Raw genomic sequence first — 27,921 nt, forward strand, 5'->3', positions numbered from 1 at the left:
TCAGGGACGTCTCCAAGCCTGGTTGGCCTTACGGATCTGCAAAGCCGGACTCTAGCAATCGAAGCTACTCTGCTCAGCCTTGGAGCGTCCTGGGCCCTCTCCCTGTGCTGGAGCCTTGCTTAGGGCGCCTTCTGGCACAGCTGATAACTGATGGCCCAGGGAGCCAAGCTCTGCCTCAGCTCCAGGAAGGCAGAGCTGTGCGAGCTGATAACAGAGGTGCCCAGACCCCATTCTACCGCAGGTCATAGGTCAGGAGCAAAACCTCACCTTGAACAAAGGCGTTTCTATCAGGTGGGACTTCCCCAGGGTTCAGAGATTAGCTCCCAGAGACTGAGGGCAAAGGCCACACATCTCCCCTTTGAGCCAGTTTAAATGTCTTACTACACCAGGGTAGAAGCCAGGAAGGATTATGAAAAGCAAATGGAAAGGACGAGTTGTTTTGTTTGCTTGTTAGTCTAGAGTGCTTCCTCATACATGTCCCAGGAGTAGGCAAATAATGAAGATAGTTGATGGTGGTAACTCAGGTGGCCTTTGGGGACAGTTGGCTAATACAGTTGCCCCTTGGTATTCATGGAGGATTGATTCTGTCATCTCAAGGATGACAAAATGTCGCTGAAGGTGCAAGTTTCTAGCTTGTGGAAATGTGGGGTAAACCACCCTCCTGAAATGCCTACCTACACCCCCTGTTGGAGTGCCAGTCATCCAACTTTCTTCTGATGTGCCCTGGAAGGCAGCAGAGGATGCCACAAGTGCACCAGGCCCTGCCACCCATGTGGAGGTGGACTTCTGGGCTCTTGGCTTCTACTTGGCTTCTACCAGGTGCGTGGGCAGCCTTTGGGGAGTGAACCAGGGAAGATATCTCTTTCCCTCTCTTGCTGTATCATTCAAGAAGATGAAAGTAAATAATGCAAACCAAAAACTGAGAGAAAGTGGTGTGATATTTTGATATAACTTAGGTTCTCTCATAGATTTTGAATCATCTGCAGGTGCTTAGGGTAACAAATCCAGTGTAAATGATGTCTAATAGTTGCTATACTGCATTGTTTACAGAACAGGGATAAGGGGGTAAAAAAAAAAGCCTATACACATAAACACTTTTTTTTTTCTGAAAATCTTATTTTTAAAAACTTTTTTAGGAACCCCAAGGGTAGGAGTATGGCAGAGCCCAGGTCACCTGGCCCTGGACCTTGGGTTTACCTTCGAAAACTGGTTGTCCTTGGTAGACAATACAGAGCAGTGGATGGCAGCACTGATGCACATGGATGATATGGCAGCCCATTGCAGCCTGCAGATGACATCTGGTACCAGTGCAGGGGGACAGACTAATTAGACAACTACCCCAGCCAAGCGTTGACAGCAAATATCTGGGTGAATGGAGACTCTAAGCGAACTATGTCAGCCAATGGACATTGGCAGGATTTCCTCATCCTTGGATTGGCAAGATAGAGAATATTTCAGAACTATTGAAACCACATGGGCAGAACCTTCAAAGGTGTGCCATATCAGGACCTTGGGTTGACATCAGTTGACCTTTCCCCATGCCGGGGTTCTGGGGTGGTTGGGAGGCTGGGGATGGCCCTTACTTCCTTCCTTCCCCTGGAAACAAGAAGAAAAAGAAAATTTGGAAACAGTGATCACACCTAATTTTCCCCAACGCTTAATGCTTCCCAGTCTGATTAACTATGTAAACATCACACACACACACACACACACAAAACACCTTTTTTGGACCCGGCACAATGATTCGATTGACTAATCCTCCAGCTCTAGGCACCAGGATTCCATGTGAGTGCCAGTTCATGTCTCAGTTGCTCCACGTCCCATCCAGCTTCCTGTTTGTGGCCTGGGAAAGAAATAGAGGATTGCCCAAAGCCTTGGGACCTTGCCTCCACATGGGAGACACAGAAGAAGCTCCTGGCTTTGGATTGGATCAGCTCTGAACATTTCAGCCATTTGGGGATTGAATCAGTAAATGAAAGATCTTTCTGTTTCTCCTTCTCTCTGTGGGTCTGTGCTTCCAATGACAGTCAATAAATCTTAAAAAGGTGGGTCTGGCGCTGTAGCCTAGCGGCTAAAGTCTTTGCTTTGCATATGCCAGGATCCCAATATGGGTGCTGATTCTAATCCCGGCAACCCACTTCCCATCCAGCTCCCTGCTTGTGGCCTGGGAAAGCAGTCGAGGACAACCCAAAGCCTTGGGATCCTGCACCCGCGTGGGAGACCTGGAGGAGGTTCCTGGCTCCTGGCTTCAGATAGGCGCAGCACTGGCCATTGCGTCCACCTGGGGAGTGAAGATCTTCCTCTCTGTCTCTTCTCTGTATATCTGACTTTGCAGTAAAAATAAATTTTAAAAAAAACAAACACGATTTTTTCTTTTATCTTTAAATATTATTTTATTTCTATCCACTTGAAAGAGGGAAGAAAAAGTGTGAGTTTTTGATTCACAGTTGATTGAATCCATGGACATAGAAGTCTGATTGTATCTATAAGACAGTTTAAATGTAAATGCCCTTCACCTTAATACTTCCAACAGCAAGTCGCACCCAGGGGTGCAGGGATGTGTCACTGAGAATGCTCATATATGCTATTGTAGTGAGGTGATTGGGAGCCACCCATGGGGAGATTAGATAACGAATTATGAAAAGCACCTTGGTGTCCACCACTGGGGACACTAGATAAAGAATGATTATATTCAGTAGTAAAGGATTCTAACAGCTTTATTATCTCAGGGTGTGCAGGGGGGAAAAAAAACAATAAGGCTAGTCTTCATGTCTTAGCATAGAGAATTTTCCAGGTGTGTTAAGTCTGAGTCAAATTTCAATATATATATTCCATTATATTCCATTTAAATAACACAATAAAATATTTAGAATCAGAAAGTTAAGTTTGTGTACTTCTACTCATACAGGTGCTGAGGGAAAAAGAAAAGAAAACCTCGGATAGGCAAGGCCCGATGGTAGCAGTGAACAGAGGGGAAAGGGCAGGTTTGGAGTGAGGTACAAAGAAGTGAATGAATCAGTTGGGTAGCTAAGAACAAAGGAATAGTAACTAGCCAATTCCGCAGCAGGGTGCACAAGCTAATTGGCAAGGTGCTTTGTCATCGGACTTGACTTGGCAACCTCTTTTTTTTTTTTTTTTAAAGATTTATTCATTTTATTACAGCCAGATATATACAGAGGAGAGACAGAGAGGAAGATCCTCCGTCCGATGATTCACTCCCCAAGTGAGCCGCAACGGGCCGATGCGCGCCGATCCGATGCCGGGAACCTGGAACCTCCTCCGGGTCTCCCACACCGGTGCAGTGTCCCAATGCACTGGGCCGTCCTCAACTGCTTTCCCAGGCCACAAGCAGGGAGCTGGATGGGAAGTGGAGCTGCCGGGATTAGAACCGGCGCCCATATGGGATCCCGGGGCTTTCAAGGCGAGGACTTTAGCCGCTAGGCCACGCCGCCGGGCCCGACTTGGCAACCTCTTATGATAGGCTACTGGAGGCTGCGATGAACTGGTCAGGAACATTTCTGTAATTCTTTTTTTTTTTTTTTTTGAAGATTTATTTATTTTTATTGGAAAGGCAGATCTACAAGCCAGAAGTGGCCACAATGGCTGGAGCTCAGCGAAACCAAAGCCAGGAACCAGGAGTTTTTTCTGGGTCTCCCTTGCAAATGCAGGATCCCAAGGCTTTGGGCCATTCTCTACTGCTTTCCAAGATCACAAGCAGGGAGCTGGAAGGGAAGTAGTGCAGCCAGGACACAAACTGGTGCCCGTATAGGACTCCGGCACGTGCAAGATGAGGACGTCAGCCATTAGGCTGCCATGCTAGGCCCAATTTCTGTAATTAAAACAAAACAAAACAACAACAACAAAAAAACACTATTTACTTGAAAGGCAGTGAGTTACAGAGAAAGAGAGATTTTCTATCGTCTAGTTTGCTCTCAAATGACTACAATGGCTGGTGCTGGGCCAGGCTACAATGGGAGGAGTTCGTACTCCATTCAGGTTCCCTCATGGGTAGCAGGGGTTCAAGCATTTAAACCATCTTCTGCTGCTTTCCCAGGAGTTTATGGGAAATGGAGCAGCTGGGATTTGAACTAACACTCATAAGGGATGGTAGCATGGCAGGTGGTGGCATAACACATTGCAGCACAACACTGGTTCCCTGACATTTCCTCGAAACAACAGATCAAGCAGTGTAGCTATCCTTCAATGGGTTATTTATTTATTTTAAATAAATCCCCTCTGTTACCAAGAGTTTCAGATCTGAGTGATCCTGAACCTTGGCTGCCTTGAAGAACCCAGGGTCTGTCCTGTCCCGGGGCTTTTGCACATGCCGTGGTCTTTTTTACCTAGAATACTGCTCTCCTGTCTGGCTCTTATTCATCCTTCAAATGTCTGCTCAGACCTCCCCCATCAGGCTACCTAGACCTCCTCCATCCTCAGCACATCCTCACCTATGCATCCTGCTCTTTCACGCTGGCAACATTATCCCAGATAATAATGATGGGTTTCCTCTAGGCCATCTCCCCCATCAGCCACCCTGAGGGAGGGGCTCCTGCCCCAGTTCAGAGCTCAGTGGTCAGTTTCTAGCACACCCAAGGTACACACCAACATCTGCCCAGTGCCTGAAGCAGCCACTTCCTTCCCAATGCGCTCTAGCTCCACCCAAAGGGAAGCCCAGCCTAACACACAGCAGGAGATGTCGCAGATTAGGGGGCTTTTGTAGAATGGAGCATAGAGTCAGAAGGGTCATGCAGGTGCTCCTAGTGGGGACACCCGCCCTCAGACACAGGCTCCCTGCCCCCCATCCATGCCTGAAACCCAGGACTCTCATAGAGCCGGTGTTGACTCCCGGCAGTCCCAACCCTTCCCACTTTTGCTTAGGGGAGGAGGGCTGGGAGGGGAGGGTTGGCAATGAAGTGGGTTTGGTGGGGAAAAAAACAGTGCTGCGATTCAATGTTGCTCACTGCCATTTGAAAGGAATGAAAGTGGGCTTAAACCAAAAAAAACCAAATCCAAACCAAAAGCCAAACAAAAACACCCTACTGTTTTCGAAACTGCCTCAAATACAAGCATCCTATTGTTTGCAGTGTTGTGATGCAGCGGAGGGCTCCCCCGAGCTTTGTTCAGCACTTGGGACTCAGCAGGGGTTTTAAGGGAACTGAGCTCCTCAGGTGGAAGAGAAGGTCCCAGGTGCATGGGGGGTGGGGTGTTGCCCATTCAATGTGTGGCTCAGCTGCCATCCCTCTGCTTCAAGCCCTGCAGGATTTAAAATGTTCATCCCTCTGTGTCATTGTGGCAGGCTGCATGATGGCCACGTGAAGACACCCAAGGTCCTACCTCAGCTTTGGAAATGGTACTTTTAAAAAAAGATTTATTTTTATTGGAAAGGCAGATTTACAGAGAAGAAGAGATAGAGAGAAAGGTCTTCCATCTGCTGGTTGATTCCCCAAATGGCTGCAATGGCCACAGCTAAGCTGATCTGAAGCCAGCAGCATCTTTTAGGGGCCTAAGGCCTTGAATCATCCTCCTCTGCTTCCCCAGACCATAAGCAGGGAACTGGATGGGAAGTGGAGCAGCCAAGACAGGAAATGGCTCCGATATGGGATCCTGCACTTCCTAGAGGAGGATTATAGTCAATTGAGGCATTTCGCCAGATCCAGTAATGGTACATTTTACCTTGTAGAGAAAAAGGGCATGCCTGTGGGGCTGGAAGTTGATGTCTGCATTTCCTGTCCCACGCCTGGGTGCCAGTGCCTGCTCTGATTGCAGTGCCAGCTTCCTAGTAATGCACACACCCTGGGAGGCAGAGGTCGAGTCTCAAGCAATTGGGTCTCTGCGAACCATGTGGCTGACCTGGAAGGAGCTCCTGCCTCCTGGCTTCAGAGCATTTGGGCCACGAATCCAGTAGAAAGGAGTACTCACTCTCTCCGAGATCAATCGGTGAAATGAAGGTCAAGTGGTGAAGACTCTTGGTTTGGAGAGATTAGCGTGGGCTGTTGGAGTGGGCCCTGATGGTGTCTTTGAAAGCAAGGCGGGGTGGGGATGTGGGGGAGAGATTTTTAGACATAGAGAGGTGGCAGCTGGGAGCCAGGTGCCCTGAGGATGAGGTCCTGAGCCCAGGACAGCTACAGACACCAGCAGAAGTTGGAGAGCAGGGAGGCTTCTCTCCTGGGGTCTCTGCGATCTGGTCACAGCATGAGGAGAGCGTGCACAGTTGCTGTGTGGCCACCAACTCACCCATCTGAGGGACCCTACCCATGCCAACAGCCTGTCAGACCCCGGATCTTCCTCCTGTGTCCACCCGCGCCCAACCCCAGGGCCCTTGCCCTGACAGTCCCTACTCACTAGGGTCTCTGCATAAATGTCGCCTCCTCTGGACCATCTTCCTGGACCATCACTTTCGTCTCACTCCCTCCCGCCCCTTCCCCGGCTTGGTTTTAATCGCAGTCTTTGGCAACTATTGGCAAGTCCTTCTCCTCCCTGGGGAATGGGAAATTCCTTGTCTAGCTTGTTTCCTTCTGCACTGACCTCCGTGGTCGGGGGTGTATGGGCGCCGGTATAAGGAGCATCCAGCTGCAACCTTCGGCCTTCTGCGCCATACCTCCCAGCTCTTGGCAGGCCAGAAACTTTCTGGATAAGATTTCATTTGTTCCAATAGCAGCTCTGGGAAGGGAGGAACTCCCTTTTCTATATTACACACCTGGAGGTGAAGGGCCGACGTTTGCTAGATTAGGTGTGTTCCGCAGCGAAAGCCCCATCAGTAAGGCGAATAAGGACCGCAACCTCCTCCTCAAGCGCCTATCTTGGGCTCCGACCCTCCCATTCCGAGACTCCTCTGGCCGCGAGGCCCAGGAGATCCGCCTGATTTCTGGGGAGGCCCAGGAGATCGCCCCCAGCACACTGTGCTCAGAGAACACCAGGCAGAGCGGCGCAGGTGGCAGGTGGCACCGGAGGCCAAGAGCGCACCGAAAAACACTGGGAGCCGCGATGCGCGTGGTGGGGAAACGCGCGGCCGGCTATGCGGTCTCTGGCTAGGGCGTCCTGTATCCCTGGGCCTCCGTTTCGCCGTCTGCGTAGCAAGCAACCGCGGTGGGCCGGGCAGGTCCGCGGCCAGCAAAGAGTTACAGGGGCGTGTCCGGTGGCGGGGGCGGGACCCGCATCTGGCCGCACCTGGCAGCCGCGAGTTTCCCCTCCCCGACGTTTCCCCAGCTCCCGGAGCCACCGCGGGAGCCGGCAGCCCCGGCGGCCGGAACCACGTCTGGAAGCGAACCGAGCCGCCATGGCCGAGTTTCCGTCCAAAGTGAGCACACGGACCAGCAGCCCAGCTCAGGGCGCCAGCGCCTCGGCCTGGACGCTGCGCCCGGACCTAGGCTTCGTGCGCTCTAGCTTGGGCGTGCTCATGTTGCTGCAGCTGGTGAGAGCGCAGACCCCGGCCGGGGCCTGAGGGGTGTGTGGGGGGTTCTGTGACGGCGTACCCTCGGTACCCAAGGGCATCCCGGGCTCTGGCTCAAAGCGTCCCGGCGCGCCCGCTTTCCTCCGGGGACCCCTCCAATATGGGCGCTGCTGCGATCACCCTGGGGCCCTAACCTTGGCAAGTCACCCTCGGGATCATCCCTGACAACTCTCTAGGTGCACCCGGCGCCTCGCCGGTGCGTTTCATCCACATACCCTGCGAGATTACCGCGACCGCTCCCCGACTCACCTGGCTCATCGCTGGCTCATCACCTCTGCGCTCCGTCAAGACAGCGCCGGTAGCCCTCCTGGGGCCCCGGCCTGAGGCAAAGTCCACCCGCGGTTCCTCGCGGCTGCTCCCAAGACCGCGCTTGGTCTGGCCAAGGGACACATTTATCCCCTACACGCCCTCGGGCACGGTGGCCGCAGCCGGGCCCTTCTAGCTGCTTCTGGGCGGCCGCCGGGTTCCAACCAGTTTGGCGAGCCCAGAGGGACCCAGGTGTGGCGCCCCGGGCTGCCGGGGAGGAGGGGAAGGGGAAGCTGTGTGGGGAGCCCGCGGCCGGATTCTGTCCCAACCGGACTAGGGGCGCGGACTGCACCTGAACTTGGGGGGTTGTCCCTGTTCAGTTAAAGGCCTAGGATGTCCTCTTTTCTCGAATGTGCTGCTGTGGGGGAGAGGAGTGTTCCCCACCAGTTGAGGAGTGAAGCTGGGGAGTGGGAGAGGATCTACGCTCTTGTTCCCTCCCGAGAGGGGGCCTTCCCCGGGTCCCCACGCTGGGCTGTAGAGCTCAGGGTGATCCTGGGCTGAAATCCCGCCGCCCCGTCCCTCAAGTGTGCACCCGCTTCAGGTGTGCACCGCGGTGCGGCGCCCCGGCTCTGCCTGAAAGTTTCTCGGGTCACCCCTTGTGGGTCCCTTACCCCCTGCACACCTCCAATCTTCTGTCCGGGATTTGTTTGAAATGTGCATTCTTGGCCCTCACCCATGCCTGACAGAAGTGGAATTAGAATCTCCGTCCGGGAATTCTAGGTATTTACTTTTTAAACTCTTTCCAAACTCTTTTTCGGGAGCCTGGCTGTGAGGTGGAGAGTCCTGGGGTTAGGGAGAGGAGGTGAACTGGGAGTGACCTAGTGACCGGAGAACTTAAATTGTGCGCTAGCAGTGTGGACAGCGGCTGATCTCTCCTGATTCTCCTGGCTTATGGCTAAGTGTGAAGGGAAGCTTCTGGGATGCCCAGGGATAGTGTGATGTCCTTGGGCCTAGAGGGAGATCAATTTTAGGTCTTTGAGGGCTTCCTGGAGGAGGTGGTGTTTGAGTCCTGAGTTCCGGGGAAGTCAAGACGGTGAGGGGCAAAAAGAGGGCGAGATGCTGGGGAGAGGAGCCGCAGGTTGGAGGAGCTGCTGTCGGAGGTGTGTTCCCTGCAAGACCTGGGAACCTGGCTGCTGGCGGCCTTAGGAGCTTCTGGCTTTGTGGAGGATGATGGCAGGTGGAGAAGGGCAGAGGAGAGGGTCAGGGCACCTGGGAACAGGAACAGAGCCCCTAGCACTAGACCTGCAAACCCGCTGGGAGGCTCTGCTGCATAGTCAGGGACCCCGTGGACTTCCTCTGCAGAAGGCTTGGAACACTGTGCCCGGATGTTAGCACCCAATAGGGGCTCATGGTGCAGCTTGCTGGTGAGGACTCTGAACTCTAAGGACCGGCTGGGGGCCACCATGGCTTCCCTGTACACCGGCAGCCGCCAGGGTGCTGGGCTCCCATTGAACCTGTACCTTTTAGAGCCGTTGCCTGTCTGCTGCAAGGAAACTTGCTTCCCCAGCTCCGACAGGTGGCAGTTCTCCTGGGTCTGAGGTGGAGCTGGCCCTGCAGGCATGGAGCTCCCGCAAGGACCTCACAGCAGGCTTCTGGCCTCTGCCTCCTGCTTAGAGCAACCTAGTCTTTCATCCTCCCCCAAATTCTGGGTCAGGAAATGGCCACATATGGGGGTCAGTTCTTAGCACAGCCACACAGGCCGCCCCACAGGAGTGATTTTTTTTTTTTAACTTGTCTGGCCATGCTCTTCAAAAGGCACAGCCAGAGAGAAAGTGAGTGCATGACATCTTTCATTTGCTGGTTCACTCCCCAATGGCCACAAGCACCAGGGATGGGCCAGGCTGAAGGCTGAAGCTAGATGCCTTGTCTGAGTCTTCCCCATGGGTGACAAAGGTCCAAACATCTGAGCCATCCTTCACTGCCTTTCCCAGGCCATGAGCAGGGAGCTGATCAGGTCGCTCAGAATGAACACTCAGTTTTGCCAGAGATCTGCCACTGTTGAGGGAGTGATGGAGGTGCAGGCCCAGTGCATGTTCTCAGGAGCTCTCATCATTCTGCAGGGGTGGCTTCCTGGAGGAGGTGGTCAAGTTGAAGATGATACAGATTCCTGAAATGTTCTCCCTGTGGTAGGAGGAAGGGTATTAGTGGTAAGGCCCCCACCTCCATGAAGTGTCCGGAACAACCTGCGTCAATCCCCACAGATGCCAGGAGGTGGCCACTGACTTCACACTTGCCCCATGCCCTCATTTCAGATAGACATTAGTGGCAGTGGTTGTCAGCCCCATTAGTCCTATATTTTAAGTTGATGGTTTGGAGGTGGGAAGTGATTTTTTTTTTAAGATTTATTTATTTATTTAGGTCCGGTACTGTAACCTAGTGGCTAAAACCCTTGCTTTGCATGTGCATGGATCTGCTATATGCACTGGTTCATATCTCCATCACTCCACTTCCCTTCCAGCTCCCTGCTTATGGCCAGGGAAAGTAGTAGAGTACAGCTCAAAGCCTTGGGACTCTGTACCTGCCTGGGGATTCCAAAGGAAACTCCTGGCTTCGGAGCAACTCAGTTCTCAATTCCAGCCATTGCAGCCACTTGGGGAGTGGACCAGTGGATGGAAGATCTTTCTCTCTCTCTCTCTGTAAATCTGTCTTCCCAATATAAATAAATACATACATACATACATACATACATACATACATACATACATAAATTTATTTTATTTTATTTTTTAAGATTTATTTTATTTTTATTACAAAGTCAGATATACTGAGAGGAGGAGAGATAGAGAGGAAGTGGAGCTGCCGGGATTAGAACCAGTGGCCATATGGGATCAAGGCAAGGACCTTAGCCACTAGGCCATGCTGCCGAGCCCCATAAATTTATTTTTAAAGATTTGTTTATTTTTATTGGAAAGTCAGATTTACAGAGAGAAGGAAAGAAAGAGAGAAATATCTTCTGTCTGCTGGTTTACTTTCCGAGCAGCTGCAATGACAAGAGCTGAGCTGATCTGAAGCCAGGAGCCAGGAGCTTCTTCTGGGTTTCCCACGTGGGTGCAGGGGCTGAGGTTTTTGGCCATCCTCTACTGATTTCTTAGGCCACATGCGGGGAGCTGGATGGAAAGTGGAGCAGCCGGGACATGGAATCATTCCCATATGGGATACCAGTGCTAGCGAGGTGAGGATTTGGCCACTGAGCCATCAAGTTGGACCCAGGAAGTGATTTTTTTAGGTTCTTTCAAATAAATTGCAATATAATTGTATCTGTTTGTGGGGTATCACGAGACATTTTAATACATATGGACATGGAATTCTACTAAAATCAGGGAGCACCTCTATCTCAAATATTTCTTTGTGTGTTTCTAGCTTTTTTGAGATGCACAGTCCACTACCATTGTTTATAGCTAAACTACTAGGCAGTTAGTTTCAAGGATGAGTTAGAGGTCACAGTATCAGGATTCTGCAGCAAGTTTAATACCTGATGCTTTCTTGTGCTTCCTAGTAGCCTAGACAAGACAAGATAAACAAGATTCATTGATGCAGGGAGCCTCTGAAAAAAAGAAGCAAGTAGGTTTGCTCTGGAGACAGCTCTGGCAAGAAAAGCCCACATACCCTGAGTGATGGAGGGGCAGATCTTTTTGTGGTTAGTAACTGGGGGAGTTTTGTAGTGGTGTGGTCTGAGTACCTGAGTTCAACTTTGGCTTGCCTCTGATTCCTGGTTTCTGCTAATAGCGTGCCCTGGGAGGAGGCAGCAGATGAGGGCTCAAGTGCTTGGGAGCCTGCTACCCACGTGGGAGACTCAGGTTGAATTCTGGGCGTCTGGCTTCTGTTTGGGCCAGTCCTGGCTATTGTGGGCATTTGGGAGTGAACCAGCAAATGAGAAACATCTCCATCTGTCACTCTGCTTCTTTGTCTAACAAATTAAAGATAAGAAGAGTATACTGAAGAAAACTGTGCCTGCTTGGCTGGCACTGAGTCCTTCGATGCCCTTAGCTTCCTGTGTACCACTTAAAGACCTCATTTAAAGAGATATGGGCCAATGTGATTGTGGATTCCCATGTCTTCCCTCTTTACCCAGGGGTCGAGTCTGGCCATATCCTTCAGCCTTGTACCTTTCCCACATCCAACGGTACCCAGGCACCTTTGTCCCCATATCCATGGGGCTGCTGTTTTGGCAGAGTTGTCACCATATTCCCTTGTGCCACTGGGTGTAATTTGTATGGCCAGCCCCTTTGTTGGCAGGCAGTTGGATTTTCCATTCTTTCGCGGCTCTGTACCCTGCTGCAAGCAATGAGCTCACGCGTGCCATTGAGTGCACTTGTACGACACATTTCCAGATGTGGGACCACCACAGCAGATTGGCTGTGTGAGTGGGTGGGGGAAGTTCCATAGAGATTGTCCTACACCCCCCACGGAGGCCACAGCCATCCTTCCATCCAAGGCTGCCTCTTGTTCGCAGCACCTCCCCAGTGTGAAGGAATGTCCCTATGCCGTGGGCCGGGATGACAGTCGGTAGGGTAGCCATCTGAGTTCTCTTACAAGTGAGGTTGGCCTGCAGTCCCTGTTTCAGAACCATATGAGTTCCCCTGTGTGTCCATTTCTCAGCTCATTCCACTGAGTTGTGGGTCTTTGGGTTATCAGTGACCAGGCATTCTACAAGATGTGCAAACATGTTTTTTTTCCTAGTTTGCTTCTTTGATTTTGCTATTACTGTTTTTTTTTTTCTTTATCCTCTTCTGTGTTGCAAGGTTTCCTTTCTTTTTTTTAATTTCTTCTTTCTGGAAATGGGGTCATAATTCTCAGCATCCTACTTGTAGGTTGTAAAGAAATTCTCCAGTGTAGAAAGTTGCAGAACCAAGGAAAAGTGGTATCAGCCTAGATCTACAATGTGTTAATATTGTTATGTATCTGTTGCATTTTAGTCTGTATATGATAGATAACATCTGGATGGGATTTAAAAGCCATTCCATGCAGAGAGCCTTAAAGCTTCGGGATACACGTGTGCCTGGCCTGCAGCTTGGGAGTCATGGCCCAACCATCAGAGAAAGCAGTGAGGCAGCTCCACGCGTGAGGATGGGCAGTCTCTCTCTGCTACATGGCCAAGAGAAGAAAGCAGGGATAAACTGTGTGTGTGCTGTGACTGTGCAGGAAGTACATGTGGATACAAGGTGCATTGGCCTGGAGTGTGTGTGAGTGTGTGTGTGTGTGTGTGTGTGTGGTGGGGACTCTGGAGATGCAAATAAGAAACTATTGCTGATTGTCCCAGAAGAAACTGAGTGTCAGGGGAGAAGGGCATCTTTCTTTTTTCAAAGGTTTATTCATTTATTGTAAAGGCAGAGTTACAGAAAGAGATGGAGAGGCAGAGAGAGGTCTTCCATCTGCTGATTCACTCCCCAGATGGCTGCCATGGCTGCCAGACCTGAGCTAGTCTAAAGCAGGCAGCCAAGAGTTTCTTTTGGGTCTCCCACATGGATACAGGGACACAAGCGCTTGAGCCCTCCTCCATCGCCTTCTCAGACATATTAGCAGGGAGTTGGATTACAAGCAAAGTAGCTGGGCAAGAGAGGATAAAAACAAACAAACAAACAAACAAACAAACAAACAAAACAAGTGGAGCAACTGGTGGGGGTGGGTCTACTGCAATGGCTCAACTGGGTAATCCTTTCCTTGCAAACACCGGGATCCCATACGGGCATCAGTTCAAGTCCCGGCAGCTCCACTTCCCATCCAACTCCCTGCTTGTGGCCTGGGGAAAACAGTGGAGGACGGCCCAAAACCTCAGCCCCTGCACCCACGTGGGAGACCTGAAGAAGTTCCTGACTCTTGGCTTCAGATCAGCTCAGCTCTGGTTGTTGTGGCCATTTGAGGAGTGAACCAATGGAAGGAAGATCTTTCTCTCTGTCTCTCCTGTATGTAAATATGTGTCTTTCCATTAAAAATAAATAAATCTTCAAAAAGAAAGAAAGAGAGAGAGAGAAAGACAGAATGAAGAAAGAAAGGAAGAGAGAAAGAAAAAGAAAGAAAGAAAGAAAGAAAGAAAGAAAGAAAGAAAGAAAGAAAGAAAGAAAGAAAGAAAGAAAGAAAGAAAGAAAAGAAATTAAGTGGAGCAGCTGGGACTCAGACCATTGTCCATATAGGTTGCCGGCACCACAGGTGGCAGGTTCATCAGCTATGCCCCAGAGCCTGTTCTGAGAAAGACATCTGAATGTAGCATCTAGTTACCCATCATGTCATATGTGTTGCAGATTTCAAAAATGAAATTGATTTGGAGAATGAATCAGTGGATGGAAGATCTCTCTTTCTCTGTCTCTTCTGTAACTTTACTTTTCAATAAATAAATAAATCTCTTTCAAATGTTTATGAAAATGGTGCTGGATTGCCCGTCATACCCTGAGAGGGGAAGGTGCTTCTCCAGGATCACACAGCAGCCAACTGTAGCCCTGTATGCGGTGGCACTGGCTGAGGGTCCTGGGTTGACTTTGTGCCCACCCACCAGTGGGAAGTGGAGTGAGGCCTAAAGCTGTCCACGTTGCGATGGGCGGCACTTGCTTCAGATGTCTACAATTCCTTTACTTTTAGATGATTTGGGCAGGGGGTGTACTTGCCCTGGTATCCATGGTGACCAGAAGCTAGGAGGTGGAGGGGAGGAGAGGGACTGCTTTCCTTGGCCACTCAGGGAGCAGCGAGCCCAGCCCTGATACTCACAGAGAGTCCAGCTGTTGGGCTGGGCCAGCCTCTCCTGTTTACTTAAGAGGAAAGGCCAGGTCCCGGTGGCGTGGCCTAGCGGTTGAAGTCCTCGCCTTGAACATCCCGGGATTCCATAGGGCGTCGGTTCTAATTCCGGCAGCTCCACTTCCCATCCAGTTCCCTGCTTGTGGCCTGGGAAAGCAGTTGAGGACAGCCCAAAGCCTTGGGACCCTGCAACCCGTGTGGGAGACCCGGAAGAGGTTCCATGTTCCCAGCTTCGGATCGGCGCAGTACCGGCCATTGCAGTCACTTGGGGAGTGAATCATCGGATGGAAGATCTTCCTCTCTGTCTCTCCTCCTCTCTGTATATCTGACTTTGTAATAAAAATAAATAAATCTTTAAAAAAAAAAAAAAAGAGGAAAGGCCAGTATGGCATCCAGAGATGAGGGTGGGGACCCCCAGGCCTGCCAAGCCTACCATGGGACATTATGGATTTCATTTGGAGGGGAGGAGAGGTCATGGGAGCCCATGTGAGGGTATTCCCCCCTGCCGTCCTGGGTGACCCTGGGTGACGGTAGTGGTTGAGGTGGACAGGACTTACTCAAGCACCAGGAAGTTCACAGAGTGCAGAGACCCTCCACTGGGGCCTCCGCTGGCCCCAGCCCAGGTCGGATTTTCCCTCAGGGGCTAATGGATGGGCAGCTCCCTTGGGTGGTTTGCCACCCGGGGTTTGCACTCTGCCCCATCTCCCTTTTGCTCTGACCTCCAGGGCCTGGAGGCAGCATGGGAAGCAGGGCGGGGCCGAGCACGTTCTTTGCTTTGCTTTTTCCTTTCTTTCTTTCTTTCTCTCTTTGTAAGAGATGTGTTTGAAAGGCAGAGTTAGAGAAAGGGAATGACAGAGACATAGAGAAAAATCTTCCATCTGCTGGTTCACTCCCCAAATGACCATAACGGTCAGAACTGAACCAATCTGAAACCAGGAGCCAGCAGTCTCTTCCACGTCTCTCACATGGGGGCAAAGACCCAAGCACTTGGGTCATCTGCTGCTTTCCCAAATGGATTAGCAGGGAGCTGGATTGGAAGTAGAGCAGCCAAGACTAGAATCAGCACCCATATGTGATGCTAGCACTACAGGCAGAGGCTTAATCTACTTTGCCACAGTATCAACCCTGGGAAGTTTTTATTTTTTTGTTTTTTTGTTTTTTAAGCTTTATTTACTTTTATTGGAAAGGCAGATATACAGAGAGGAAAAGAGAGAGAGGAAGATCTTCCATCAGATGGTTCACTCCCCAAGTGACCACAATGACTGGAGCTGAGCCAATCTGAAGCCAGGAGCCAAAAACTTCTTCCGGTTCTCCCACATGGGTGCAGGGCCTCTGGGATTAGAACCGGTGCCCATATGGAATCCCAGTGTGTTCAAGGTGAGGACTTGAGCCGCTAGGCCACCGTGCTGGGCCCAGGAGTGAGCAGAGACCTTGAAGCAATGAGAGTGGTCAGAAGCCAAAGCTGAGTTGCCAATGTGCACACAGTGGTTAGAAGCTCTCCTTTGCTTGGGGTTCTCCGAGGATGGCTTGGACACTGGGGTAGGTGAGCACCAGTCAGTTTTACCTCTTCAACAACAGCAGGTAACAGGATTCCGGCTGCATTTGTAAGCCTTGGAGGGTACCAGGCCTTGCGGCCACCAGAGACCTAAGCTGGGGCTTGCCGTGGGGGGGGTGCTGAGCCCTGCTGCGTTTCCCGAGCCTTGGAACAGCAGTCAGGTGTGGTGGCAGACTAGCCATGTGACTCTTCAGTGACTGATTCACTTCCTTCACTTGTGTGTCTATTTTTCAGATAAGGAAAGGGAGGTGCACAGTTGTTCAGGGCTGCCCAGGCTGAGTCAGCTTGTAGTTTGGGGCTGGGGTCGGACTCCACACCCTGGATCTCTGGCTAGCTGGGCCATGGTGACTCCAGGATTCTCAAAAGCTCAATGTCTGCTGGCTCGGGGATTCCGAGGTGCCTCCCCCACTCTCCACCCCAGGCCTCCCTCTGACCCAGGAGTGGGTGGCGTGTGGTGGTGTTCTGACCAAGCCAGGCGCCTGGAGCCTCTGTCCCCTGCCCCTTTGTCTCGTGCGACACAATGGGTGGCTTTTTATCCCCATAAAGTCCCTTTCAGTGTAGGGACAAGGGCCAGGGTGTGGGTGAAGGCTGGGCTGGGGGGCTGGGGGGGCGGTGGCAGGCCAAGTTCTAAGTGTCCTCAGGCTACCCAGATGTGTCCCAAGTGAGGGGGACACCAGGAAGGGTCATTTGATTGCCTTGGGCCTCTGTTTCCTGGGTGGAGAATGGGGTGAGGGAGGCTGGGGGCTTGGGGAGGGTCCCAGGCAGGTAGCAGGTGGGGTCTCCCTGTCTCGTCATTGTTTTTGGAATTCTGGATTGAGTTGTGAGGTTGAGAATTGAAAATTCCACACAGAAATCAGGTTCTGACAGCTTCTGAAAATGTAATGCTGGCTCTCTAGGCCCAAGTCCCCACCTGACACCATAGGGCTACTTTCTCCTGCCCCTGCCTGTTGGCCCTGCTGGTGAGTCCCGCAAGACCACCTGAGGCTCACCCTGGGAAACACTGCCCATGGCACCCACCCTCATGAACTCTCCAGCTTCCATTTTTTCTCTCCTATGCCACCTGGGTGACACCGTGAGGGGACCAGGAGAGGCATGACCTCCTACCCCTAGTCCTTCACATGTCACAGCAGGAAACCTATCAGAGAGGTGAGGTGATGTCCCCCAAGCTGCCCAGCAAGCCCACAGGGAGCTGGGAGGATGACAAAGAGGGTTAGTGTGACTATCTGTGGGTGGGAGGGGAGCTGGGTCTGTAACCTGTGTGGAATGTCCCACCTGAAGCTTGCTTCCATTGTATCGTGGGGAAGATTGAGGTGCAGTCCCAGAAGAGGTCCCTGGAGCCCAGCTGCCTTACCGGGCAGATGGTCGGAGTCAGCGAGGGCTTCCCCGTATCTGTCCTGAGTGCAGTGTCTGCTGTGTGTATGTGTGTGTGTGTGTGTGTGTGTGTGTGTGTGTATGCATGCATTGTCTCTCCTGAGGGCCTCACCACCCCAGGGAGCCCCACACACTGTGACCAGTGCGGGAAAGAGGCATAGAAAGGGTGTGTAATGTGGCTGAGTTTGCACAGGCAGGAAGTTGATAGGACCAGGACTTGGATCCCAGGAGTTGGCAAGGCACACATCTGTCATTGCTGATGCCAGCGTTGCGGCAAAGTGAGATGGTGACGGATAGCAACAGGCTGCATACATCTGTATGGTCTGGCAATTCCGGAGACTTGGTGTGAGAAAATCATCTGTGGGTGGGTTTGGGTCCGGCTGGAGGCCAGAGGGAGCCTCCAGGCTCTTTCCCATACCTGGTGGCAGTGGCCAGTCCTTTGTGCCCTGTGGACACAGCACCTGGCCTCCATGTGGCTCTCTGTTCTAGTGTCCATCTTCTTTTAGGGACACCAAGCATTGAATGAGACTCCACTCCAATCCACTGTGACCTCATTTTAACTGAAAATTGAGGACTTTTTGGAAAGTTCATGTGAAACTATAAGTCAACTTTGGTATAAACATTTCATCATATGTGAGAAAAAATACAAACCAGGAAAAAGCTATGCATGGACTTTGTTTTTTTTTTTTTTTGCACCAAAATAGCTCATACTTTTAAAAATAGATCACTTGTTTTTCTGTTATTTATTTATATTTTTAGAAATATTTCTCACGATACAGTTCCTTAGGCTCAGGGATTTCCCCTTCCATCCTCCCCCAAAATAGATTTTTAAAAAATATTTATTTCTTTTGTAAAGTCAGATATGTAACAAGAGTGGAGGAGAGACAGAGAGGAAGATCTTCTGTCTGCTGATTCACTCCCCAAGTGACCGCAACGGCCAGAGCTGAGCCAATCCGAAGCCAGGAGCTCTTCTGGGTCTCCCATGCGGGTGCAGGGTCCCAAGACTTTGGGGCGTCCTCGACTGCTTTCCCAGGCCACAAGCAGGGAGTTAGCTGGAAGGGAAGCTGGGCTGCTGAAATTAGAACCATATGGGGTCCTGGCGCGTTCAAAGCAAGGACTTTAGCCACTAGACCACTGTGCCAGGCCACTAGACCACTAGACCACAGATTGTTTATTTGAAAGGCAGAGGGTGAGGAAGAGGGAGGCAGAACTTCCACCTGCTGGTTCATACCCCAAATGGCTGCAATAGCCAGGTCCGGACCAGGTGGAAGGCAAGGGCGGGAAGCCCTGCTGTGTCTTCCATGTGGATGGATGGCAGGGATCCAAGCACTTCCTACTGCCTCCCAGGGTGCGGATGAGCAGTAAGCTGGAGTCCGGAGTGAGGCCGGAACTGGAGCTCTCCAATGGGGCATGCGAGTGATCCAGCCCCATCTTACACACTATGCCGGACGTCTCTCTCCACTCCACAGTCACTCCATTTCCCCTGAACCTTTTGAAGTGTCCTCGTGTGTCTAGGAAGCCCTGGTTTTCCAGATAGTCACAATTGCCGGGACCAGTGGAAGCTGCGCTTGAGCATAGTTGGGAATCACCATTGAACCCGCAGCTAGAGCAAAAGAGAAGAACATGCGCACAGCACAGCCGGGACTGGGCCTGCACTGGCCGCCGCGGGGGTGGTGGGGTGGGGCTGTGCTGGGGTCCCAGAGCCCTCCTGGTTAGAATTTTGTGATCAGTCTTTCTGGTCCTGTAGGTGTGTTAACAGAAACCACTCTCAGCTGTCCCACAGCTCAAGCAGTCTTTGGCAATGCCAAGGTCCTGTGAATGGATTGCTTTTGACCTTTCTTTCAAACCTCCAGTGGAGAACCAGGGCTCCGGCCTGATTTCTCCAGATTCAGAGGGTAAGATAGGCCCCTACACCCTTGAGATTTCCAGGCTGTTCTTTGTTTACCTGTAGCACCTGCTGGGGAGGGTAATGCCCGGGGCCTCCAGGGAGCTGGGAAGCAAGGCAGGGCATGTCTGAATGACAAGTGGTTGTGTGTGTAGAGAAACACAAGGCGGCTGAATCCATAGGCTGAAGAGACCTGTGTGGGCCCAGAGATCAAATCCCCAGACACCACACAGCACCCCCACTCTCCCCTCTCCCCACCCCGCCCTTACACAGCAGGTGCTCTGTAGGCGTCATCATTGACAATGAACTGGGGTGCAGCACACAGCGTCCCATGGCAGCGGCAGGGGGACGAGGCGGGGAGGGGAGTGGGGGGAGGAGGGCAACGGGGACCTCCTGCCTCACTGTCACCACTTGTCCACTGCTACTGCAATAGCAGGTAGAGACAGCAAGTTCTCTGGCTCTCTGCTGGCTGGGGCTGGGGCAGTCAGCAGGAGGGTTTCTGGGGGCCCAGCTGGGAGCTCCCTCAGCTCCCCAGCATACTCATCCCAGCTGGCGAAGGGATGAGAAAGCATGAGGGTACCCCTACCTCAGCCTGCAGTGGGAGCTCCTGGGGGGACCCAGACATCCTGACTGGTGTGTGGCTGGACTTTGTTCAAGAACACAGGAGATTCCCAGGGCACAAGAAGCCTGACAGTGTCACTGTCAGCCAGCAGGAATACTAGAAATTCCCACTGCTTGCCCTGACCCATGTGGCACTGAGCCTGCAGGTGCTGATTTGGAAGCCAGGGGTGGGGTGGGAGCCCAAGACAGGGCAGTGCTAAGGGGACTCCGGGTGCCTGCCTGGGCCCCGTCCTTGGAGCCATCCCAAGTGCTGTCACTCAGCTTATGGTCACACAGCTTCCCAGAGACTCCAGCTCTGGGTTCTACTTCGCCCTTCTGCCACGGGAGCCACAGGCACACTGCCTTCTGAGCTGATGTGGGAGGTGGATTGCGGGAGCACGAAGGGGTTATAGTGATGAAGTCCGTGAGAACTGACAAGTGTTCATGAGCGTGCACCTGGGTCGAGTTCCCCGGATTGTTAGTTCAAAGGCATTTCCTAACTTGTTCTAAATAGTTGGAATAGGCAGTACAAGAGCATGATGGTTCAACCAGCTAATCCCCTGTCTGTCAGTGCCGGCATCCCATATGGCTGCTGGTTTGCACCCTGGCTGTACACTTCCCATCCAGCTCCCTACTTCCAGTCCGGGAAAGCAGCAGAGGCTGACCCAAGTCCATGGGAGACCTGGAAGAAGCTCCTGGCTCCTGGCTTTGGATCAGTTCAACTCTAGCCATTGCAGCCAAAGGGGAGTGAACCAGCAGATAGATCTTTCTCTGTTTCTCCTTCTCTCTAAATCTGCCTTTAAAAAGTCTTAAAGAAAAAAAAGAGAGAGAGCAGTGGAGGCCCATAGGAGCTTGCTTTACATGAAAAGTTTTTCATGTTTTTTTTTTTTAATTTTCATCAATAGAATAGTTTATTTCAATCCTAGCAGAGTCGCTGTTTATTATCTGACCAGATTATAAAAACACCAGAACAGGCACCTTAGCTCATTCTAATAAGCCTGTTGATCTGGTCTTCCCTGTTGTCAGCACCTCCACCTCTACAAAGCGGTGGCCTTTTTCTTCATCCCACCTTGGGGAAAAGGTAACTTGAAGGGGCACAGGAAGCTATTTGCTTCTTTAAAGTGCTTCCCTGCAGTACAGATATCATGAATCAGATGATAATGTATTTAGCAAGGGAACGGGCAATCAGGGTGTTCTCTGTCAGGGCAATTCGCTTCTTACTGATTTTGCCAAAGCCATGCTTGTAGATCAGCTCATTCAGTGACTAGATTCGGGTAGCCCCATGCAATCTAGGGCCCCACAATCCTCAGCATGTTAATGGAAGCCTTGTTGAGCTTCACAAAGGTGCCATTGAAGATCTGGCGAAGGCGAAGAAGCTGCAGCACTTTGCAGACTCTGGGGCTCAGACCACTGATACCTCTGATCCTGATGACAAACACCAATTTGGGTTCTGCAAGGATGTAGCAGTTGCCAGCTTTCCTTGCCATCCTCGCCATCCGAATTTCAGTTCTGTGCATCAGCCTGTACTCCCTGTGATGGCGTTTGGCCTTCTCATAGATCAACTTCCTTCTCACCTTTCAGAGCATCTTCTGGGAAAGCTGCCTTCACAGGCATTTGATCTTCAGCTCTGCAAAATTTCTGTTTTTTCTTCAGCGTTTCTGGCACAGCAGGAGATTTCTTCTTTTTGGCACTCTCCACGGTTCCATCCGGACTATTTAAACATTTTTTTAATATATAAATTTGTTTATGGGCCCAGCGTGGTAGCCTAACAGCTAGGGTCCTTGCTTTGCACAAGCTGAGATCCCATATGGGCACTGGTTCTAATCACAGCAACCCCACTTCCCATCCAGCTCCCTGCTTGTGACCTGGGAAAGCAGTTGAGGATGCCCCAAAGCCTTGGGGCTCTGACCCGAGTGGGAGACCTGGAAGAGTTCCCGGCTCCTGGTTTCAGATTGGCACAGCTCCGGCCATTGTGGTTGCTTGGGGCATGAATCCACAGATGGAAGATCTTCCTGTCTCTCTTCCTCTCTGTATATCTGACTTTCCAATACAAATAAATAAATATTTATTTATTACGATTTATTTATTTTTATTGGAAATTTATTTTTTTGAAGATGTATTTATTTGAAAGAGAGAAAGAGAGGGAGAAAATTTTTCCTCTGCTGGTTCATTCATCAAACACCCTGAAACAGCCAGAGTTGGCCCACGTCGAAGCCCTTGAGCCAAGCCCTTGAGCCATCACCTGCTGCCTCCCAGGGTACACATTAGCAGGTAGCTGGAATCAAGTGGATCTGGGACCCAGGGTCTCTGATACAGGATGCTGGCCTCCCAGGTGGCACCTTAGCTGCTTGACCCAGCGCTTGCTTCTGCCTCCTCCTTTAATGCAAAGCATAGGCTGAGCAGGTGTGGGACCCCAGTTCATGGATGGGGAGGTGAGACTGTAAGTTGTTCTCAAACTACTGGCTGAGCACATTCTATGTGCCAGGCACTGTGGGGTGCTGGTGCTGCAGCAGCACAAAGCACCAGGATTCCTGTTGGCACCCCCTAGCGGGGGGACTGGGACAGAAATTGCCCTGGGCCACACAGCACAGCAGGGTTTCAAGCCCTGTGCTGCCTCAGTGGGAGTGGGGAGACAGAGGGGAAAGGGCAGGAGTTTGGAAGGACTCAGCTGCAGGCCATTTCTCACTGGGTGTGTTCTGGTGTACTGGCAGGTGCACCCGTTCTGGCTGTGCTCTGGATTAGCTTGCCCTTGTTGTATGTAGCTGCTGGGAGCAGGGCTGATTCCTGCAACGCACTGGTTGTTGCCTCATCCTAAGGCCAGTGCATATGCCTGGACCCTGTCCGGGCAGATGAGGGTAGCTCTCTCCCTGTGGCCTGATGGGCAGTGGAGCCTTCTTCATCTTCCCATGCACTTCCTGAGTCGTCAGCAGGCAGGTGTTTGTGTCCCTGTGCAGAAAGGAAGGGGCTGTGTATGTGAGCTATGCCTGTGGACTGGGTCCATCAGGCCAAGTGTGAGTGCTATACCTTTCCCCATGCGACTGTGGCTTGGGCATGCACAGTATGGCTGTGGCTTAGTCCCTTCTGGAAGAACGAGAGCAAGCATCTCCACTGCACCCATACGTGTAAATGGGTTCTTACATGTCAGAGTTCTGTGTGCAAGGGACAAGGTGACCGAGGCACAGGGAAATCACGAGCTTGGCCAAGGTCACACTAGGCAGGTGGCTCTGCAGAACATGCTCTCAGCCATTACACACACAGTCTCCTGGGCTGTTGGCCTATGCTAACACATGGGATCAGTATGACAGATCCCTTGGCTTCCCAGAGGCCCACTTTGACCTGTCAGATAAGGGGTGGGGACACTTGAATGGAGGTGCGATTGGGAGAGCACATGGTACATGTCAGACAGAAGGTCCCCCACGGGTCCTGATGGTGTCCTTTCTCTGCTGGGAGGAAACATGGTCTGTGAGCCCCTGGGGCTGAGTGGCTGTGGCTGTCCCTTGGGGAGGTGCTGTTGCTTCTACTTTCTTTTCCAGTTTCCTGGTGGTGGCAGGGCTCCAGCTGCACAGCTGAGTGACAACAGCGGGGTGTGTTTGGGGGGAGAGGGGGTTGCACAGAGGGTTCTGAAACCCTCCTTGGTGGAGTGGGGGAAGGGTGTCTTGGAACATGCACCATCCCAGTTGGGCCTGGGGAGCGGAGCGTGAGTAGGTGAGGGCTAGCACAGTGGTATACAGCAGGAGCCAGGTGGCATTGCTGGCTGGAGGGCTGGGCTCTGGGAGACACTGTTCTGTTCTTTCCCAGGTGCTGGGGCTGCTGGTGTGGGCCCTCATTGCTGACACCCCGTACCACCTGTACCCGGCCTATGGCTGGGTCATGTTCGTCGCCGTCTTCCTCTGGCTGGTGACAATCGTCTTCTTCGTCCTGTACCTGCTTCAGCTGCACCTGAAGTGGTACACCGTGCCCTGGCCGCTGGTGGTGAGTCTTGGTGGGAGGGTGGCTCTGGTGGCGGGAATTACGGTGAGCTGGGAGCCCAGGACCAGGCAAGTTATTCTTGGTTCTGGGAAGGGAGAAGGAAGAGGAATGGGATTGGGGAAGGGGCTATTAGCAATCCTGAATCCTTTTCCTTTTGGTGCCATGGATTGGGTAGCCCTGGAGGGTGAGGTATCAGACAGGAGCCAAGGTCAAGGTCTAGTATATGGCACTGACTCGGGCCATCTGGGAAAGGCTAGGTCAGCCACAGAAAGAAGCCGGACCACATGCAGGCGGAACTTCTGCTGTGAGCCGGTCACACCTGCGCTGAATTTGAGGTTCCCTGTGGGTGGGGACCAGGGAGCCATGGGACTGTGGGACCAGCCTGGCTGGCACCAGTAGCACCGTAGCAATTCAGTGCCTTTTGAGGTGGAGGAGATGGGAGTCATCCGCAGACAGAATGGGTCTGTTCCATTTCAGGGTCCTAAAACTTCCAGGGAAGGAGGCCTCTGTGTCTCTGAGGCCCAGAAAGGGGCTGGGATCCAGGTGTACCTGTTGCTGGTAGGAGGTTCTTTCCACAGGTTTGGAAGGCTGAGCTGGCCGTGGTGTGCCTGTGCCTTTTAGCAAGTGGCATGGGGAAGGTTTAGCTATAGCAAGAGAAGACTGGACTGGGATTGTGCAGATGGACTGGGGGCTCCAGGCAAGGCTTAGGGCAGGGGGAAGCGGCACGTGTGTGTTCCGGTGAAGCCAGCCTCCATCTGACACACATACACACAGAGAGAGGCAGAGAGTGAGGAGATAGATCTTAATCCACTATCTGTTGGTTTATTCCCCAACTGATTACAACAGTCAGGGCTGGATCAGGCTAGAGCCAGGAGCCAGGAACTCCATCCACGAGTGGCAGGGGCCAAGTTCTTGAACTGATTTCCACTGCCTTCCAGGATGCATATTAGGGAGCTGGATTTGGGAGTGAAGCAGGGGCTGAACCCCAGGTATTTGGAGAGGGCCTAAGGGTGTCCAAGTGACACCTTAACTGCTCTGTCAAATGTCTGTCTCAGTATGAGCACTGAGAATCTTCAGGCTTTCATAAAAGCTGATTTTGAAATGTTAGTCATTAGAATCAAAGGCCTATGGGACAAATGCCCTGAGGGCCTGGCTCAGCACCAGAGGGTCACTCCTTGCTCACCCTGGTGTCCTGCAGTGGTCCTGGCTCAGGCAGATCTGCTGTGGGCCCCTGAGCCTAGGGTATGGCCAAAAGGAGGCCATAGGGTCCTCCCACCCGAGGCAGGGAGGGCTCTGGGGCCCTGCACGGAGACCAGCTACAGAGCCATGCCCTGCTCTGTCACCTGTTCCACAGGGAGCTGCCGCTGGCATAGAGATGGTTGTAGGCCCACCTCTTACCAAGGCCAAGAGTTCTGCTTGGCAATGCTTCGAATCCCATCTTTGAGGATGGCTCATCTTGCCCCCTCTACCTATCCTGTCTTTTTTTTCTTTTTTTTAAAGATTTATTTTTTTATTACAAAGTCAGATATACTGAGAGGAGGAGAGATAGAGAGGAAGTGGAGCTGCCGGGACTAGAACCAGCGGCCATATGGGATCAAGGCGAGGGCCTTAGCCATTAGGCCACGCTGCCGAGCCCTACCTATCCTGTCTTAAGGGTGTTTGTGCACCTGCTTGGCTTCCATGCTACCCTGGGCAGGGTAGCGGGGTGAGCATGCATGATGGCATGTCATGGGTTCCCACAGTGGGAAGGTCCCCTGTGTTTCCATCCTCACCTTTGCTACTAACCAGCTGTGCAGTTCCCAGGAATGTGAGCATGTATGTCTCAGACACTCTCTCTCTGCCCCGCCAGCTGATGATCTTCAATGCCAGCGCCACCGTGCTCTACATCACCGCCTTCATCACCTGCTCCGCCTCGGTGAATCTAACCTCCCTGAAAGGCAGCCGGCAGTACAACCAGCATGCGGCTGCCTCCGTGAGTATGGCTCCCAGGGCTCCCCAGGCTGTCTGCAGGCACCAAGCTTCCTCTCACCAGGAACCTGCCATTTCCCCAACGGTCTCAGGGGGAGGCAGGCTGCTTTTGGCTTCATTGATCAACAGTGAAACATTGGGGAACTGGGATACTTGGGGAATGAGGAAAACTTGGGGTGACCATGGAATTCTGCTGTAGATCAGCTGGGTTCACACTCTTGCCCATCAAACACACAGTGTGCCTCCTCCCTTTTTGCCCATGGCACATGCAAAGTCTTTAAGTTAAAGCCATTGTGTGTGTGTGTGTGTGGGCTGTCTAGAGGCGCACCACTTGAAGGCCAAGTCCAGTGGCTGTAGTACCCTGCACACTGGTCACTTTACTTCACAAGGCCCTACATGCCTTCCTTGGCCAGTTTGGAAGAGGACGGACCTACCAGTTCCTTTCAAAAGACAAGGAAACTGTGGCCTGGAGGTATTAGATCTGAGGCCTGGCATTATGGTCAAGGATAAGGCAGGGTGTGGAATACCACATGGGTTTCCTTGCTCTTCCCATTGAGGGTGGTTTTGAAGTCAATAGCTCTATTGTGGAGACAGACCAGGAGCTTCTGAACGAAGCCATAGATTCTATGTTATAGATGGGTTCTAGAAAATTCCTAGGACTGGCCTTAGAATGTCATCTTTCAGCCAGGTGTCTAAGGCTGCCTATCACTGGCTTTGCAGGGCCCCGTTTGCTGTTTTCCCTTGCTTTTGCAGCCTTACTGTGATTTTTAGCTGTTTGCCCAGTTGAGAATGTAATGCCAATACCCCTCCCCAGAGCCTGGCATGCATCTGCCCGTGGCAGTCAGTCAGTCAGAGGTAGGGCTAAGCATGAGGTGGTGGCTGCTGCGACTGCTCACGCTCCCTAGCCTGAACATGGAGACCCAGGGGCACTCACTTCCAGGGCCCTGTGCAGCCCTACTCAGCCTTGGTGTTCCTCTCCCTTCTCTTGCAGTTCTTTGCCTGTTTAGTGATGATTGCCTACGGGGTGAGCACTTTCTTCAGCTTCCAGGCCTGGCGTGGAGTGGGCAGCAATGCAGCCACCAGTCAGATGGCTGGGGGTTATGCCTAAAGTCCCCCCCAACACACACCGTGTCCTGGCCCATCTTGGGGTGAAGATGTTGCTGTTGGGTCACAGTGCTCCTGGATGTGAGCCATGCCAACACTCTGGAGGAAACAGGCCCCAGTGCCACGCACACACGCACGCAACAAGATCAGAGACCAACAGCTGAGATCTCCTCCTTGGCAGCGCAAGGGGACGGGGGAGCTGGGGTTCTCACCCTGCTTTGCCTTCTGCCTTTGGAGGGTAGGATGGCGCTCAGCCTCCTCCCTAGCGCTAAATGCACTAACACGCTGCAGCCCCGCAGCCCTGGCCTGCCACAGGGGTTAGCCTAACCAGCAACTCACGGTTCTCTTCGCCTCGGTTCCAGCAGAGCTGAGCAAGTGCACAGTCTTGTAGATTCCTCCAGACACGGTTCCAGCCCGCCCACCCCCAGCCAACGTGTCCCTGTAGAGACATTTGCAGGAAGATGCTGACTCCTGGCAGCCTGTGGTCTTCCCCCTGTGCGCCCCATGCACGCCAGTTATTTAATGTCAGTCAGAGCGACATCTCTGCCATGGCAACCCCTCCGTGTTGCCTTCCCTATCCCGAGCCCTTGTGCTAACATTCCCTATGGGAACGCTAACCTGAAAGCCAACTGCATCCCTGAGGCTGTTGATTGGACAGAGGGCAGGGGCCACAGCTTTGCCTTGGTGAGCTGTCAGGTGCTCTGTGGTGACTTTGTGGTTGTTTGCCACCCTCCCACCTTTTGTTTTTTTTTTTAATAAAGATGGAAGAATTTATTTGGAAAGTCTGTGCGGGAATCATGATTTGAGGGGATTCTATAACCTTAGGAAGCTGCAGGTCAAGACTGTGAAGGTCCCAGAATACCTGCCATCAGGCATTTCTGGCGGCACCCACAGCCAAGTGTCCTGAGGCAGGCTCACCATCTGTCCTGCCTGCTTTGTGGGAAGTGTACCTGGCTTATCCTTAAATCCCTTACCCTTGGCTTTAGG

General features: G+C 52.1%; 1 protein-coding gene and 1 pseudogene across 1 annotated transcript; one reads left to right on the plus strand and one right to left on the minus strand.

The window, feature by feature from the left end:
• The first annotated feature begins 7,181 nt into the window (after positions 1-7,181).
• PLLP (plasmolipin) lies at positions 7,182-26,948 on the plus strand. Its single transcript, XM_004583882.2, has 4 exons — positions 7,182-7,411; positions 23,692-23,865; positions 25,712-25,834; positions 26,822-26,948. The coding sequence occupies exons 1-4, from the start codon at positions 7,277-7,279 to the stop codon at positions 26,936-26,938; spliced, it is 549 nt and encodes a 182-aa protein (XP_004583939.2). The 5' UTR covers positions 7,182-7,276; the 3' UTR covers positions 26,939-26,948.
• Positions 20,873-21,494, minus strand: LOC105941751 (large ribosomal subunit protein uL30-like; annotated as a pseudogene).
• Positions 26,949-27,921: the final 973 nt, after the last annotated feature.

Source organism: Ochotona princeps, chromosome 16 (assembly GCF_030435755.1).
Source record: "Ochotona princeps isolate mOchPri1 chromosome 16, mOchPri1.hap1, whole genome shotgun sequence".
Taxonomy (NCBI): domain Eukaryota; kingdom Metazoa; phylum Chordata; class Mammalia; order Lagomorpha; family Ochotonidae; genus Ochotona; species Ochotona princeps.